Consider the following 15,013-nt stretch of genomic DNA (forward strand, 5'->3'; position numbering starts at 1 on the left):
CTCATGGTGGTACGGCTGTAAGCGGGGGAGAGACTGCCTCCTCCGTGACTGGATGATCACCTGTTTCGGTCGCTCCCATTCGGACTCACAGTTCTAGGCTGCAGGCAGTCGTAACCACGTGCAATGAGAACAAAAGATGGTGATGAAATCAAACTCGATGTGGTGGAGGATGCTCTCCCAGCTTGCAGCATCTGCAAATGCGTTGAGGTGAACGTCTTCGAGCCATCAACATTACGTGGTGATCACGGCCATGGTGTGGTGACGTCTCGGTCCGCACGCACAGAGCTCAGCGGAGACACACCGGAACGCAAGCTAGCTATGAAGTGTTTAATTCCACCACACTCTCTGAAAGTGTCATATCGATTCAAGCTTTTGGGGGAAAGAGCAGAGCTGACGCTAAAGAAGCTTAGCATGAGAGGAGATGATGGGAGGTCGAGGGGGGCAAAAGGCATTTGGTTCTCCTTCTTCTTCATCTTCTTCATGCCCATGGCCATCATACGAGTAGCAGGTCAACGTCCATGTGTCCCAGCACTTTTCCTTTACCCCAGGCATACCAAACGTGGAAATCGCTTCCGGTTCACGCAATCCTCCCGTGTACTCTCGCCGCAATAGCCATTCATGTGCGAATCTCAAAGCATCCAGTGGGATTTCATTGGTGAAACACGTGTGCGTCCGCAGACGGAACAGATGCTGCTGGAGTTGCATCCAACTAAGAAACCAGCATCGATTGACATCAAAACCACATGCTTAGTATTTCATTACACTAGAAGACAACAAGACCTGCGGCCGGATTCCAAAAGTTCCTCTCTGATTCCAACACCAAACTGGGAACGATATCAAAGCAGTCTAATCGTAATATCGAATTGGATAGTATCAGATTCAATCACCGGCTGGAAAATGAAGGCAATGGTGTGGTTAGAAAAAGAAGAGACAGCAGAAGACAAACCACGATACCGGAGAAACCAAACAGTGAGCCTACTGGGCTAGTAGTATCGATATATTATAGCTTATGTGTAATCACTAGTCGTCGGCGGCTTGGATGACTGCGGGAAGCATCCGTTGTGAGACTCTGAGCATTTTGCGTGATCACCTCTCAAGTGGAGGTGACAGCGCAACACGGCTCCCTAATGAACAATGGCCTGCGCAGCTGGCTGCACCTTCTCATGATGTGGAGCAACTCCCCGCGGTTCCGCCGCTTGGAAGTGAACAGAAGCTTGTTGTCGAGCGGTGGGTGGTGGCCGCCGAGCGGCGCCCACAGCCCGATGTAGCCGTAGTCGTTGTAACCTTCTGTGGTGACGCTGAGCGTGGACGCCGCCGCCGCCGCAGTGGTGGTCGTAGGCGATGCCCGCCTGGGTACCACGGTTGATGGAACAGGTTGCTCGCATTTGGTCATGCTGGTTAGGGGAGCGCCGCCCACGAACTTGTTGATGACGAGCGAGGACCGGTGTACCTTCATGGCGCCGCTCTGTTGCTGGGGCTGCGTGCTTACCTTCACCTCGACGATCGTTCCCCTGTCCACCACTTCCACTTCCTCTTCTTCTTCCTCTTCCTCGTATCGGTTAGTTTCCTCTAATTCTTCTTCTTCCTCCTCCTCCTCCTCCTCCTCCTCCTCCTCCAATTGTGTTATTTCCGTCGTTTCGTTCCCTACAGTATCTTTGTTATCTTGCTCGACGTCTTCTGGCATTTGTGGTTGTGTAATTTCAGTGGCATCGGATGCGTGACCAGGTTTGTCTCCGGAGGTGGTGTCGGTCAAGGACAGGACGAGTCGGCCGTCCACGCGCTGGGCGTGAAAGTAGTTCTTTGAAGGGACGGCTACGGCTTCCATGACGAGGCGCCCGTCTAGGCGGTGAGGCCTCATGTGGAGGCAAGGCACGTTGCGCTGGGAGATCGACGGCAGCGGTGGGGGGAACGACCTCGGTGGCGACCGCCGGCCAACTGAACAATGGCAACTCACCGACGCTAGCTCCCTGGCGCCTCCTGCTGCTGCTTGCTTCTCGAAGGGCACATATTTCTTCTCTTCCTCTGTCTCTTCTCCAGCGAGCTTAGATGGATGGTGGAAGTCGAGGTCGTCCATGAAGGAGGAGAAGCCATCAGAGCCGGTCTCGGATCCGAGACGTTCCGTGCAGATCTCGAGGCTCTTCTGGCTCAACGGGCTCGAAGACCGCCTAGCGAGAGGATGAACGTAAGGAGACGCCGGCTGGTCAGCGGCGGCGGCGGCCGCCTCCCGCGATTGGATCGCGCTCCATATGTCGAATTGTCCGGGCCGCTCCTGGGCGTGGCTCTCCTCGACCGCCAGAGGAGGATCGTCCTGCCGTCTATATCGATCCACCGGCGCCGCCCGGCTGCACTTGTCCGAGTCGAAGACAGCTGCGGACGAGCTTTGCATCATGGCAACCGACATCATCTATACCGCAGCGTTTGGACGCAGGTTTACTTTAATACGGGCTTCACTGAGCAAAGGCAAAACCGATAAGTAAGCATCCAAAGGATATACGAGACAGCCCCACGAACATTTAGTATGCATGCTGTAATTACCTCAAACAAGAGTACAACAAAGGTTTATTTTTCTTCGGAAGGCACAGATCACAAAACAAAGGGAGAGATGGAATGGTGGCGTTTGTGCTTCCAGGGAGTGGCAATAAGGCCGGCTGATAAGAAGCGAAGGGGGGGAGGGATGGTATTTGTAGGCTCGAGGAAGGCTTCTCCCTCGGGACCTTTCAGCTTCTTCAGGGCCCTCACCACCACTCCCTTTGCCATCACACCTTCCTGCTTTCCAGCTTTATATTGTCGATTTCCCCACCCTCGTTTCCCTCTGAATCACTCCCTCTGCTTTCTGGTTTGTCTTCCCCCCCCCCTAAAATATTCCCCTATTTTACAAGAAATAGTTTTTTAAGTAATCCAAGTGTTTAATCCCCCATATTTGAGAGTAGCTTTTCGTAAGGCATTTAGTTGTAATCACCCGTGTCCAGTCGTCTACTATCCATAATCTCTCCCACCTCTCCTCCTCAACTAATTGCCTTATTGTATTAGTTGTTATTTATCAGTATAGCTTCTTCTTTCTAATTCTGTCATCCATCACTACTTGTTTGTCCCAATCTCGCCCAATCGCTTTGCTGTAGTCACGCTGTAAGTTTACTTAAGACACTTTAACCAAATAGATGCCACTCTTTTGAAGAAACCTGACACATTTGGGATCAAAGCATGCATGCATTCATGTTGGAATGTCACATTTTTCTATAGTTAGATCCTTTGCAGCTTGCTTAAAATATTACCAACGAACTGCATCGAGCCACGTCGGCAGGGAGATTTGTTCCCTTATGACGACACTCTGGAATCCCACTGTGGGATCGTCCTTTTGCTTGGTTATCACCACCGAGGACGATTCGTTTACGGATAAGAGAGCGATGATATTGGTGATGGGACAAAGGAAACTGATATGCATCCTTCCGGTGGTGGTACGTGGTCAAGCTTTGGCCTGTGACTTGTCAAAGGCGTCTCCGGAGCTACGACCTTTCTCCTCCTCTTTTCCTCCACATTCGAACAAGGGTGGGACATGGGAACCATGCACGATAACACGAAGAGACCAAGGAATAAAAAGAAATCGAGAAGAAAGTATGGAATGACCCCATCACTTTCAAAACTTGAGCGGCCCAAGAAACTTAGATTCCAAACTATCAAAGTGAAATCAAATAAGATGAGAACAAGTGACGATAAACCAATTTCGGATGGAATTACTCTGATATGTTTAATTTTAAGACAGAATGTAAATGGATTATCGCACCTAATCCCTCCTCCTAAATCTTATTTGGCATCACTTCCGTAATTTACCAAAGAAATTAAATTATCGACCCAAAGAAGAAGAAAATTCCAGATGCAAAAAAATCTGCGAGTTCTGAAACGTGCGTAATTTATGCTCCCATCAGGATTAGCACGCGAGCCGAAAATGATACGGTGGACGCACGGCCACCGGTCGATCTCTAATTGAGAATGACGCAGTGCGGCAGAATCCTTGCTCGCTACCGGCGACATGTTAAAGATGGAAAGCCAAATTAAGGTCTCAAACCGTCTTTGGTCCAAAGCTAGCAAAGTAAACTTGCTAGCCCATTCTAACAATCGAAGACCACGGCATACACGAGGAGATGCGCCCGCCCAGTGGGTGTGTGGGCCCAATCCAAGGATGTGACCACGATTCTGTGAATCGCTGTGATGCAATACAGGAGGAGATGTGGCCAGTGGCTATGTGGGCCCAATCGAAGGCTGTGACCACGGTCGTTGTGACTCGCTGTGGTGCCTGAGACTCCTGAAATCTGGCCAGAGGTCGATGATAAGAAAGTGTGGTCGATGAGGACCATATGATGTCGCCTATGGCATCCAACCGAGGAAATGGATAATGCATGTGCTCTGGGAGAAAGAAGAGGGTACGCATCAAACAAGTGTAATGTGCACTCGGCCGCATGATTAATTGTGCATGCGTCCCCTACCCTTCTCCAAAAGACTCCTCTAAAATTTGCGCAATCTAGCACAGAATCCATCACCACAGACAAGGACTCCAGATCGAAGGGAAGATCTCCTGCTCCCCTTTTAACTGGGACCATTGGTGCTAAGAGAGAAAAAGAGGCGGCTTTCTTTTGGAAATCGATGACAAAAGAAAAGGGAGAGCTAACCTTTGGGGTAATGGTTGGGCAGTGGCTGATGCAGGCATGTTGCATCGATGTCGTCGAGCACCGGTGTCAGAGATGAAGGTGGTACGCAGCATCGAGAGAGAAGTCCTCTTTGCATGAGCCGGAGCTGAGGATCTTTGGAGTACTTTACACCTGTGTGTCGGCGATGTAGCATTAGTGCAAGTCGGATGACGATCTCCGAGTGTATCAGGCATTCTTTAGTGCTTTATTCTCACCTGTGTGTTGCAATGTAAAGCAAAAAAAAAAGAAACAGCCAGAGGCATAATTTGGAGATTGCAATCTGAAAAGACCATATAGGAAGAAGTGGTCCTTCGATTGTTTTGGTGCTTCATAAGCTTCACCAAGAAGCCTATCCTTCGGTGGTACCCAAGCTTGCATTAACCAAATCTTCTCATATCGGGACCGCACCCCTAAAAATGGCCCAGACAAGCATATGCAGCGGCAAGTCCGTACATCTATCACACTGCGGAGACTAACGAGGGGGCGAATCCCATCTGCATCATACCCAAAAGTCAACTAGTCGGGCACCACTTGCACGGGTACTCGAACCTATAAACTTGACCAAGAGAATAATTTGTACTAGGCCGAGGCTCTATTGAGACGTTGGTACACCGTGTAATTGGGCCGTAAAATAAAATACTCAGGCCTATTTGGTTGTTAAAGTAAACCCCCTATATCGTAGGCGACTTGTTAAATGGACCAGTACCATATCTTTGGAATTCCTTAAATAATCATCAATTCTATGAAAATTACAAACAAGGTACCCATATGTTAAATCACGTGTACATGCAATCTCATCCTAATTAATATTTAGATTTTTTAAAAGAATCAGGTTGAAAAATCTCTTGATCTTGATCTTCGTGCAAATGATACCTCGAAAAAATAATATTTTCACTTCAGAAACACAACATTTCCATGTCGAAAACATCTCGATCGAACATTCTACACATGGGTCTGAACCATAAACTAAAATATTAATGGTATTTTCCTCTAACATCTATTTATATGAAATAAAATCAAGAATTATATTATCAAAAGTATAAGTTTATAAAGAAGTAAAAAGAAAAATATTACATCATGACAAAACCTAAGACTATCACTCGTGTAACATTATATTAATCAATTCGAATATCTTAGCAAAGATAAAAAGAATAATGAAACGATTTCACAAATAACAACTACTTCATCTTAAATCCATGTTTATCAACATATTCCACACTATCATACTATCTGGCATGCAAGAAAATTTCAAGCTTACACCAATGACTTCAAGTTATTGATAGTTAATCCCTTGGTGAACATATTTTGCGTTAAGATGATTGTATAAACTAGAATCTAATCGACTTATTCTGCTGCAGTCTTGGGTTAACATATCTAACACCATGATTCAACTTGGCATATAAGCTAGCATTTAACATGATGATTCAAGTTGCCACATAAACAAGCATTTCTCATGTCCATCAACCATAAGCATCGATTCTTCCCAAGATTCAAAAAAATTGACGAGAAGCGTCGATCATGGAAATAAATTAAAGAATTTTCAAGGGATGGTTGGGTTAATGCTTCTTCACCTTTCATGTCCAATTGCTAGGAAAAAGTGAAGCACGGTTCAGCTGGTAAGTCCAGTGTAGCACACTTTCTTGGTCAGCTGCACCAGAAATCCATCCTGCCAAACATCATTGGGAAATCCTTCAAGTCACTCTTGTTGACATCGCATTGGTATCAACTAATCAAAGCCCAGTTACAAGTCCAATTTAAGCGAGAACCAAACCTCGAGTTAGGAGGTCTGCGATACCTTCTCGGTCTCAACTCTTGCCCAAATCATCTTTTCCTAAAATAAGCACTTGTAGATCCAAGAATCTGTCAACAGAATAGGATCGTCACAAATCACGATAATCATAAGAATCCCCCATCTTACTCGGAAAACGATGACTTCTCACCCCTCAATCCAAGGTGCAACCCGTATCTCCTCTTTCGATCATCCAGCAGCATGAAACCAACGATTATTTCACCTCGGTACCTCAAAATTCAGATCAAGAACATCAAAACAAAAATAACCATAATAGCAATCAAATATTGGGGAGGAAGAACAGTACTGGTGCGTAAAGGCAGGAGAGATCAATGAAACGATCGACGGTCGTCTCGATCAGGAGAGACAACGCACGTTGGTGCGAAAGTGATGGATGAGGTGCTTATCCACAAGCATCGTCATCTCCCCCGCCTCCTCGTCTTCATACGATCGCCGTCCATGGATCTCTTATGAAAACCCTCTTTCTCGCGAGGGAACAACACGCAATATATCTCCTCCTAATTTCAGGGTCGGTGCTCAACATTCTGGAACCTTCTGATTCCCAAGCATACAAAAAAAAAAAAAAAAAGACAACATATTTCCTCATAATTTCTGTTTAATCGATTAAACTAATTATTACTTTGAAAATATACGATGTCAATTTCCAATTCCCTAATAATTGCGATCGTGTGTTACAACTCCCGAGTTTGATTCTCTCCAACAATCCAATCATTTCAAAATGTCCTCACCAAATCAAAATGAATCACTACCCACCTTAAACCAACGCAGCAATAAAACACATAGTACCAAAGTTTATGCGCAAATCGATGTAATCTAAGAAAAAGATAATTATGAAGGAAATCCCGATCGCAATCGCAATCCTCTCATCTTCCCATTAATAATACAACCCATTGTCCTCTCAATTATATGCCTAACATCTTTCTCGACGCGGACAACCTTTGGGAATACGCGGACAAATCTTGCTAATCATATCATTCATTAAAATGACTATAATGCGCAACATTCAACCATTTACATTTCCTTTTATTTACATTGCGATTTTACATGTCTATCCTCGTTATATTTGAAAATAGCATATTTTCTTCAAATTATACATCCTTAATTATATGTTATTATTTTGCTTTTTAAAAATAATATAATATTTAATACATTTTTATAAGAAAATCTTGGGTTTTTTTTTCTACAAGGCGAAATTCGAACATAGGATTTTATGATGAATTGTTAAAATATTTAAATGTTATATATAGAGATATATAACAAATATTAATTAAGGATATATATATATATATATTTATTACATTGCTCGCTTCGAAAGGATATAAATGTAAATAAAAAAATTATTACATAGAACATTTAACCATGGTATTTGACAGTGATTTCCTTTTATTTATTAGGAAATTTTACTTTTACATCTTTGTTATGATTGAAAATAGCATATTTTTCTTATAAATTTTAGTATAACAAATATATTCCTTCAAATATTTTGTTCCTTTCTAAAAATCTCTTTTTTATTCTAAAAAAGGTTAACTGATACTAACCATGATTATCTATTATTATATCGATTTTTATAATGATATAATATTTAACATGCTTTTAGTAGTCTTATCATCATAAGAAAACTCAAGTAAAATTAAAATTTATAAGATTTTTTTGGGTTTTATTGAAACATTCATTATATGTATATATATATCCACTTCCAGAGGATATAAATGTAAATAAAATCATATTTATCGGACATCCTGCCCAACGGAGATGACGGCGACGCGACCCACACGTCCCGAGGGGCAATCTTGAAATATTATGGGACGCCTTCCGTTATGGCTTTGGAAACGCGGATCGTTGCAGTAACAGTTTGGAATCATCGGACAAATCCCGTCCTTTGCCAATATATTCGAGGGCTTTCTAGTCATTTCCGGTTTAGCTGTATTACTCCCTCCCCCTTCTCCGCCCAGTTCTTCGAAGCCAAAGCGGAGGCACCGCAGCAAAGCAAAACACAAAAACACAGAAGGCAGGCCAAACGGCCTGCGTCTCCTCCTCTACCCTTTAGAGTCTCTCTTTGCTCTCTCTCTCTCTCATCTCGGTGGGATTTATTGTTCTTGATTTGCTTGAGTTATTGGATTCGAACCGTATCTCCCTTTCCCCGGTGGATCGTAGCTTGGAGGGGAGGAGTGGGGGTTGGGGGGGAGGAGAGGTGCTTCCTGTCCGAAGAGGAATCCGGGGAATGATTGGAGGAGTTTAGGTTTTTCGATCGGAGAATGCGGCGGCTAGGATGCGACGACGAGGCCATAGGGGCCACCGGACGAGGCGGGGACGCGGTGGGGGAGGATGGAGGCAAGCCGGCTGGAGTGGCGGTTTCCCCGGCGGCGGACCAACATGCCAGGAGTAGGTCTCAGGGAGGCGGCCCCGGCGGTCGGAGAGTCGCCCCTGCCGCTGGTCCCTCGGACGAGGCGATGGTGGTGGAGAAGGTGCTCCTGAGCGGGGACATGTGCACCGGTGATTTCGTCCGGAACTCCCCCCACCGACGGGGGAAGTGCCTTCGGGCCGACTGGTGCATGCACGAGGGGGAGTGGCGGCGGGGGAAGGCTTCCGGGAAGGGGAAGTTCTCGTGGCCCTCCGCCGTGACCTTCAGGGGCGAGCTCCGTTCCGGCCGGATGGATGGCTTCGGGGCCTTCACCGAGTCGGAGGGCAACGCCTGCCCCGGCTCCTGTGTCGCCGGCCGAGAGCACGGGTACGGATGCAAATGGTACTCCAACGGAGACTATTACGAGGGCGGCTGGTGGCGCAACCTACAGGAGGGCCGCGGCCGGTACGTGTGGCGGAGCGGGAACCAGTACGTCGGCGAGTGGCGGAACGGCGTAATATCCGGCCATGGGGCTCTCATCTGGGCCAATGGCAACCGCTACGACGGCCACTGGGAGGATGGCGTGCCGAAGGGGAGCGGCGTGTTCACTTGGCCCGACGGCAGCTGCTATGTCGGTAGCTGGAGCAAAGGCGACCCGAAGAGCCTCGACGGAACCTTCTACCCTGCCGTTTCCACTGTCCGGAAGGAGATCGCCGGAAAAAGAAGCCTATTCTCGCCTTTTGATGAAACATTCGTTCTGCCGTCGGTGTCAGCGTCAAGGAAGAGATTGTCGGTGGATGGAGGAGCACTGGGGCGGAGGAGCTCCACTGCAGAGAAGAACTTCCCCAGGATCTGTGTCTGGGAATCAGAAGGCGAGGCCGGTGACATTACATGTGATATTATTGATACAATCGAGGCTGCAATGCTCTACAAGAACAGGGTTTCCATCCATCGGGGTGATCGAACTCCCATTGGTACGGTGCACCAGCGGCCGAGTCCGCCTTGCTTGTCGACGAGAGAGGGAAAGAAGCTGGGGCATACAATACTGAAGGGCCACAAGAACTACGATCTGATGTTAAACCTTCAATTAGGCATCAGGTAGATGGATATATGTCTTGCGGGTTACGTGTTATCTGTTATAGCCTTCGAAATAATATTTGAATTTTTGGTTTCAGATACTCTGTTGGGAAGCCAGGTTCAATGAGAGAGCTCAGAGCAGCAGATTTTGATCCCAGGGAGAAGTTCTGGACGAGGTTTCCTCCTGAGGGGTCAAAGATTACTCCGCCACACCACTCCATTGAGTTCCGGTGGAAGGATTATTGCCCCATGGTTTTCAGGTGGCATTCCTATTAGCAGTTGGACCAATTCAGTTCATTTTGCTTTCCCTTCTTATATATAAAAGGATCCATAGAGCCAACCCTAAATAATTGAAATTTATGAATTATTGTTGTTGTCGTTTTGTCGATGACAATGATGACATGATTTAGATTTTAATTTTGGGTTTGTGTGAGTAATTTGCGGTGGTTTTGGCTTGCAGACACTTGAGGAAGTTGTTTAATGTGGATCTGGCAGATTACATGCTAGCTATATGTGGCAATGATGCTTTGAGAGAACTGTCTTCACCCGGGAAGAGTGGGAGTGCCTTCTACCTAACTCAAGATGATCAGTTTATAATTAAGACCGTAAAGAAATCCGAAGTGAAGGTTGGATTGATAGCCAAGTGTCATAATTTTCATTGAATATGCCAATGTTTGGTTTAAAGTTCTGCATGTTTCTCAGTTATTGAGTTTGTCAAATCATTCTAGAAGATGAATACAAGTTTACAAAAATTTTAAAGTATGATATGGATGCACTCTTGTATTCAGTCAACTAGGATCAGGAAAATTGGATTTGTCCTTTGTTTGGCTATTGATATTGCTGTAATTAGTAGAAGGGCATAATTTATTTTGCTGATATCAGTGGGATATTATTGTATACTGTTGTATATCATGTAATGCAATGTAACTTTGATACCGGATCTGATTTGTCCGATGAGGATCAAATTTCCCAGTGCTTTTAATCCAATCGGTTATGTTTCTTGATGAACTTGGTGAGATATAATGCCCTTGATCCTGCATGCCCATTATCCAAATTTCAGATTTAACGAATAGTTACAAGTGTCTTAGTAAATATAAAAACTAAATAGTTCCCTAGTACTTTGAGAAAGCATTCCTCTTAGCGAATATTCATGATACATTAGTTTTGGGTAATGAAGCCTAATTCGCTTTTACATTGGTTTTTAGGTACTTATTAGGATGTTACCCAATTACTACCGACATGTACGACGGTACAAGAACTCATTGGTCACGAAGTTTTATGGTGTGCATTGCGTGAAGCCAATTGGTGGGCCGAAGGTAAGCAAACATCCATATAAGTTCCTATACCATCTTTGGTTGTCCATAAGTTTCCTTTATCAGGCAATTGGGTGACCATAGTTAATATCACATTGGTTGACCATAGTTTCCTTTATGTGGCTGGAGAACAGGTCCGTTTCATTGTAATGGGCAATTTATTTTGTTCCAAATATCACATTCATAGAAGATTCGACTTGAAAGGTTCATCCCATGGCCGAACTACTGACAAGGTCGAGGAAGAGATTGATGAGATGACAACCCTCAAGGATCTTGACCTCAACTATGTATTTCGCTTGCAAAAATCTTGGTACCTAGAGCTTCTGGAGTAAGTTCAAGATCTAATCTTAACATGTCTGATGGATTTTTGTTTATGATTACCATTTATGATTTGATGTTATATTTTTACCTTCAGGCAAATAAAGCGGGATTGTGAATTCTTGGAAGCAGTGGGGATTATGGATTATAGTCTCCTGTTGGGTCTTCACTTCCATTATGATGTTTCAGCATCTTGGACAGGCTTATCACCATGTTCAGCTTCTCCAAGTAAGTTGACAAATCTCAATATGTTTGGTACTTATATAAACTGTTTATGGAGCATTCACAGGTCAGTCTCAACTTAGTAATTGTGCTCGATCAGAATATCGAAGGGCTTGGTCTGACTTGCGGTTCTCAAAGTCAACCCGTCAAGATAGGGATCTGACAGTGGATGGCCGGTATGTTTCAAGAATCGCCCCCTCTTTCAGTTTAAAGAATTTCACTTAACTGAAATAAGAAAATTATTTTGAAGTCTCTCTCCTTTAGTATGATGAGCAGAAGCAACTATGTGATTTTCTTGTTCTTTATGATTTTAGTCTTCTTTCTCTTGGATATGCACCCTCGTCGGCAAAGATAATGGTGCCTTTAAATTACTAGTCCGGTCACTGATGATGTTGCATTTGAATTACTAGCTTCTCCAATGGACTACTGCTTCATTGATAGTTGTAAATGGTTCCTAGAGGACATTAGGTGATCTATGTTCCCCTTATAGCTTCTTCATAACCAACAGGTCAACATTTAACAGGAAAAAAATTATTTGTCATTCTTATGTTTCTCCATTGCTATCTAATAGGATAAATGTTACATCATCTGTGCCCTTCCTGTAGTGTGAAAATGCTACATGATTAGTTAATTTCTTTTGCCAGACCGTGCCCTCGATCAAATCAAGCTAATTCTCATGCCTCAGATGTTCTAATTTGAAGTGTTGGTATCTGATGTGTCAACATAACTTTCTGTTTAGGAAACCGTTGATTCGACTAGGCTTAAACATGCCAGCGAGGGCAGAGCACACAGCAAGAAGCGAGTCTGATGCATTACTTGCTAGTGGAACCCAAAGCGACAAGATCCATGATGTGATTCTCTACTTTGGAATAATAGATATCCTCCAGGACTATGATGTCACTAAGAAGCTGGAGCATGCCTACAAATCCTTGAAGGTGGATTCCAATTCCATCTCAGCAGTTGATCCAAAGCTCTACTCGAGGAGGTTCCAAGATTTCATCAGGCGAATATTCATGGAAGATGACTAATTTAAAGAGAGAGAAAAAGGGAGATGCCATATGTTCATCTTCAGGCAACACATATGTTGCTTCCAAACTCCTAAACTTGGAAAATGCCATATGAAGGAAAGTCTGCCTCTCACCGGGAAGCAAATTAAAGGTTGTTACTACAGGAGGCAGAGGAGGAACAAAATGTTATAAAGTTCCGTTCAGCCGTAAAAATGTGCAGCGTTCGACAAGTTGAATCTAAGAGGTTCAAGTTGCGCCACTGCATGAAGTTAAATGTTAAAGCTCAGCAATGGACACTCAGGTCTTGGGAATCTGAATCCCAGAGCTTCACCGTCCATCAGATTCGAGAAGGTTGCTGGCTGTTGGCACTTGAATGCTGAAGCTCAGAGATTTACATATGCAGATTTCAGTAGCATGAATTCGGGAGCTTCAAGTGACCAAAGCTACAGGTGGTTGGTTGGCTGAATTTTGAATGCTCAGCCATGGGGTAAGTTTGGGACATGTTAATGAGGGTGAGCAGTGCTGGATTCCATTAGTTTTCTTCTCTTTCTTTCTTTTTGTGTTCGAGACAGAGAAAACATCAGTTTTGCTTCCCGGATAAAAGAGAAGGTTGAGAAAGGCATCGAATAAGACAGGTACATATAGTATAGTATAGGATGATGATGACCATGGTTAAATCAAGCTCAAAAAAGTCTCCCTCATAATGCTGTGTTCTGTGGCTACTCTCCTCTTTATCTGCTTTCTTTGCTGCTAATGTCTGTTGTTTATCTTTTCCTTTTTCCAGTACTGGATGTCTCCCTCCCAACCAAGCTTTGCTCCCTCGTCGCACAGCTTATGACAAGGGAGGGGGGGGGGGAGAGAGAGCATTGGAAGTGGAAAAAAGAGGTGCGAGGGGAGAAATGGGCATCAAAAGCAGAGAAAAAGTGCAACGACGAAGATGCGGTAGCCGATCACCTCTCTCTACTTTCTCCTTCCTCATCTCTCTCTCTCTCTCTCTCTCTTTCACTTGCTGTCATTCAATATCTCCTATGAATTCTTTTTCTTTTCTTATCCTTTTGGTCCTTCAGCTTTCCCTGTGTTTGACCGGACTGAACTTTGGAGAGAAGAACAGAGCCAGCCGTAATATATCATCCTTGAATCTTTGGTGAATCAAAAGAGTCATTATTTAGCAGCCTGTCTTCCTCCTCTCTCACCTACGCTTCTCTGTAGAGCCATTATCGAGGTCAAAGGCCGTGTCAGGTCTCAAGCTTTGCCGTAGTTCCTTTTTCATGTCTCTTTTCCACTGTTAAACCCAGTACTGGGTTGGAAGCTAAAATAATGTTTGTTTATAGATTGCTTGTGAACACCACCTCTGTAAACTCTGTGACCTGATGGCACGTCTCCTCCATCTTACGCTAGTACAGTATCCACAGCCCGCTTCCGTTCCTGCTTCCAACCCTCCCTGCTATTTCTCGAGATTCTTCACATAAATAAGCCCAGGTAATAGTACTAAACAGGTATTAATTAATCCCATCCTCTCGACGAGGAAAGAGGACCGCGTTGTGATTGGCCGTGCATGCAATGCAAGACTAGCTTTGAACGACGGACAGCCGTTCGTTGCCCTTCCCCATGAATGATATTATCACTGTATAGTCATCCCGAAAAGCTCGGGGTGATATTGTGTGGCGTCGATCCGGTCGATCGGCGCTCGCACAAAAGCTTAAGTCAGTCGCTTGATAAATCGATCGTAGTTAATTGACTCTGTATGGATATCTCATCCTCACATGTGTAAAAGCTAATCCTCCTTGAACAGGGGATCCCACTCTACAACATTGATTTAAATTTTAGAGGGATCGAATCGAAAAATCTCTCTTAATCTCAATTTTTATACAGGAACTAATAACGAAACAATAGCAACCTGTCGAGAGAAAACTATACTCGAGATGACGCTTGAAACTAACTTGACCCGACGTCGACATGACTTGAGCATCCGCATGGTTAACCTTATGCATTCGGGATTAGATCAAGTCATACTGACATCTTAGTTACAACATAAAGGTTCACTGACAAGGAAAAATGATGCTCTCCTCGTTCATTCAAGACAACTACTTTATCTTAAGCATCGATGTATGGCTCAATTACAGGTAATTGTTGCGATATTACTATTGACTTTTCGTGGTTCCATTTCTGGGATAGACTATTATAGCATTAATTAGTCAATGATTCCGGTACCATTTAAGAAAACATTCAAATATTGCTCGGGG

The 15,013-nt window shown here is 44.4% G+C and overlaps 2 protein-coding genes across 5 annotated transcripts; one reads left to right on the top strand and one right to left on the bottom strand.

Annotated features, from left to right (window-relative positions):
* Positions 1-727: 727 nt before the first annotated feature.
* LOC103979224 (uncharacterized) lies at positions 728-6,955 on the bottom strand. Of its 2 annotated transcripts, XM_009395287.3 has the most exons (6): positions 6,779-6,955; positions 6,623-6,702; positions 6,454-6,542; positions 6,254-6,348; positions 4,665-4,814; positions 728-2,450 (listed from the first exon to the last, which is right to left on the bottom strand). In XM_009395287.3, the coding sequence occupies exon 6, from the start codon at positions 2,402-2,404 to the stop codon at positions 1,094-1,096; it is 1,311 nt and encodes a 436-aa protein (XP_009393562.2). In that variant the 5' UTR covers positions 2,405-2,450; positions 4,665-4,814; positions 6,254-6,348; positions 6,454-6,542; positions 6,623-6,702; positions 6,779-6,955; the 3' UTR covers positions 728-1,093. The 2 variants fall into 2 exon arrangements, with proteins under 2 accessions (XP_009393562.2, XP_009393566.2); XM_009395291.3 differs by lacking the exons at positions 4,665-4,814; positions 6,254-6,348; positions 6,454-6,542; positions 6,623-6,702; positions 6,779-6,955 and adding an exon at positions 2,536-2,755.
* Positions 6,956-8,435: 1,480 nt separating this feature from the next.
* Positions 8,436-14,099, top strand: LOC135607968 (phosphatidylinositol 4-phosphate 5-kinase 1-like). Of its 3 annotated transcripts, XR_010485328.1 has the most exons (10): positions 8,436-9,931; positions 10,009-10,170; positions 10,371-10,536; positions 11,116-11,226; positions 11,358-11,551; positions 11,639-11,769; positions 11,864-11,939; positions 12,503-13,405; positions 13,555-13,712; positions 13,838-14,098. XR_010485328.1 is itself a non-coding variant. In XM_065100304.1 (8 exons), the coding sequence occupies exons 1-8, from the start codon at positions 8,748-8,750 to the stop codon at positions 12,789-12,791; spliced, it is 2,313 nt and encodes a 770-aa protein (XP_064956376.1). In that variant the 5' UTR covers positions 8,436-8,747; the 3' UTR covers positions 12,792-13,474. The 3 variants fall into 3 exon arrangements, 1 of the variants encoding a protein (XP_064956376.1); XR_010485327.1 differs by having other exon boundaries at positions 13,555-14,099; XM_065100304.1 differs by lacking the exons at positions 13,555-13,712; positions 13,838-14,098 and having other exon boundaries at positions 12,503-13,474.
* The last annotated feature ends 914 nt before the right edge of the window (positions 14,100-15,013 follow it).

This window comes from Musa acuminata, chromosome BXJ2-3, assembly GCF_036884655.1.
Source record: "Musa acuminata AAA Group cultivar baxijiao chromosome BXJ2-3, Cavendish_Baxijiao_AAA, whole genome shotgun sequence".
NCBI classification, from domain to species: Eukaryota; Viridiplantae; Streptophyta; class Magnoliopsida; order Zingiberales; family Musaceae; genus Musa; species Musa acuminata.

Bases quoted from the DNA above. Each gene is read 5' to 3' on its own strand.
- LOC103979224 (XM_009395287.3), bottom strand. From the start codon at position 2,404: ATGATGTCGGTTGCCATGATGCAAAGCTCGTCCGCAGCTGTCTTCGAC.
- LOC135607968 (XM_065100304.1), top strand. From the start codon at position 8,748: ATGCGGCGGCTAGGATGCGACGACGAGGCCATAGGGGCCACCGGACGA. The intron at 10,171-10,370 runs GTGGCATTCCTA...TTTGGCTTGCAG, and splicing joins TATTGCCCCATGGTTTTCAG to ACACTTGAGGAAGTTGTTTA. The intron at 11,227-11,357 runs GTAAGCAAACAT...GCTGGAGAACAG, and splicing joins AGCCAATTGGTGGGCCGAAG to GTCCGTTTCATTGTAATGGG.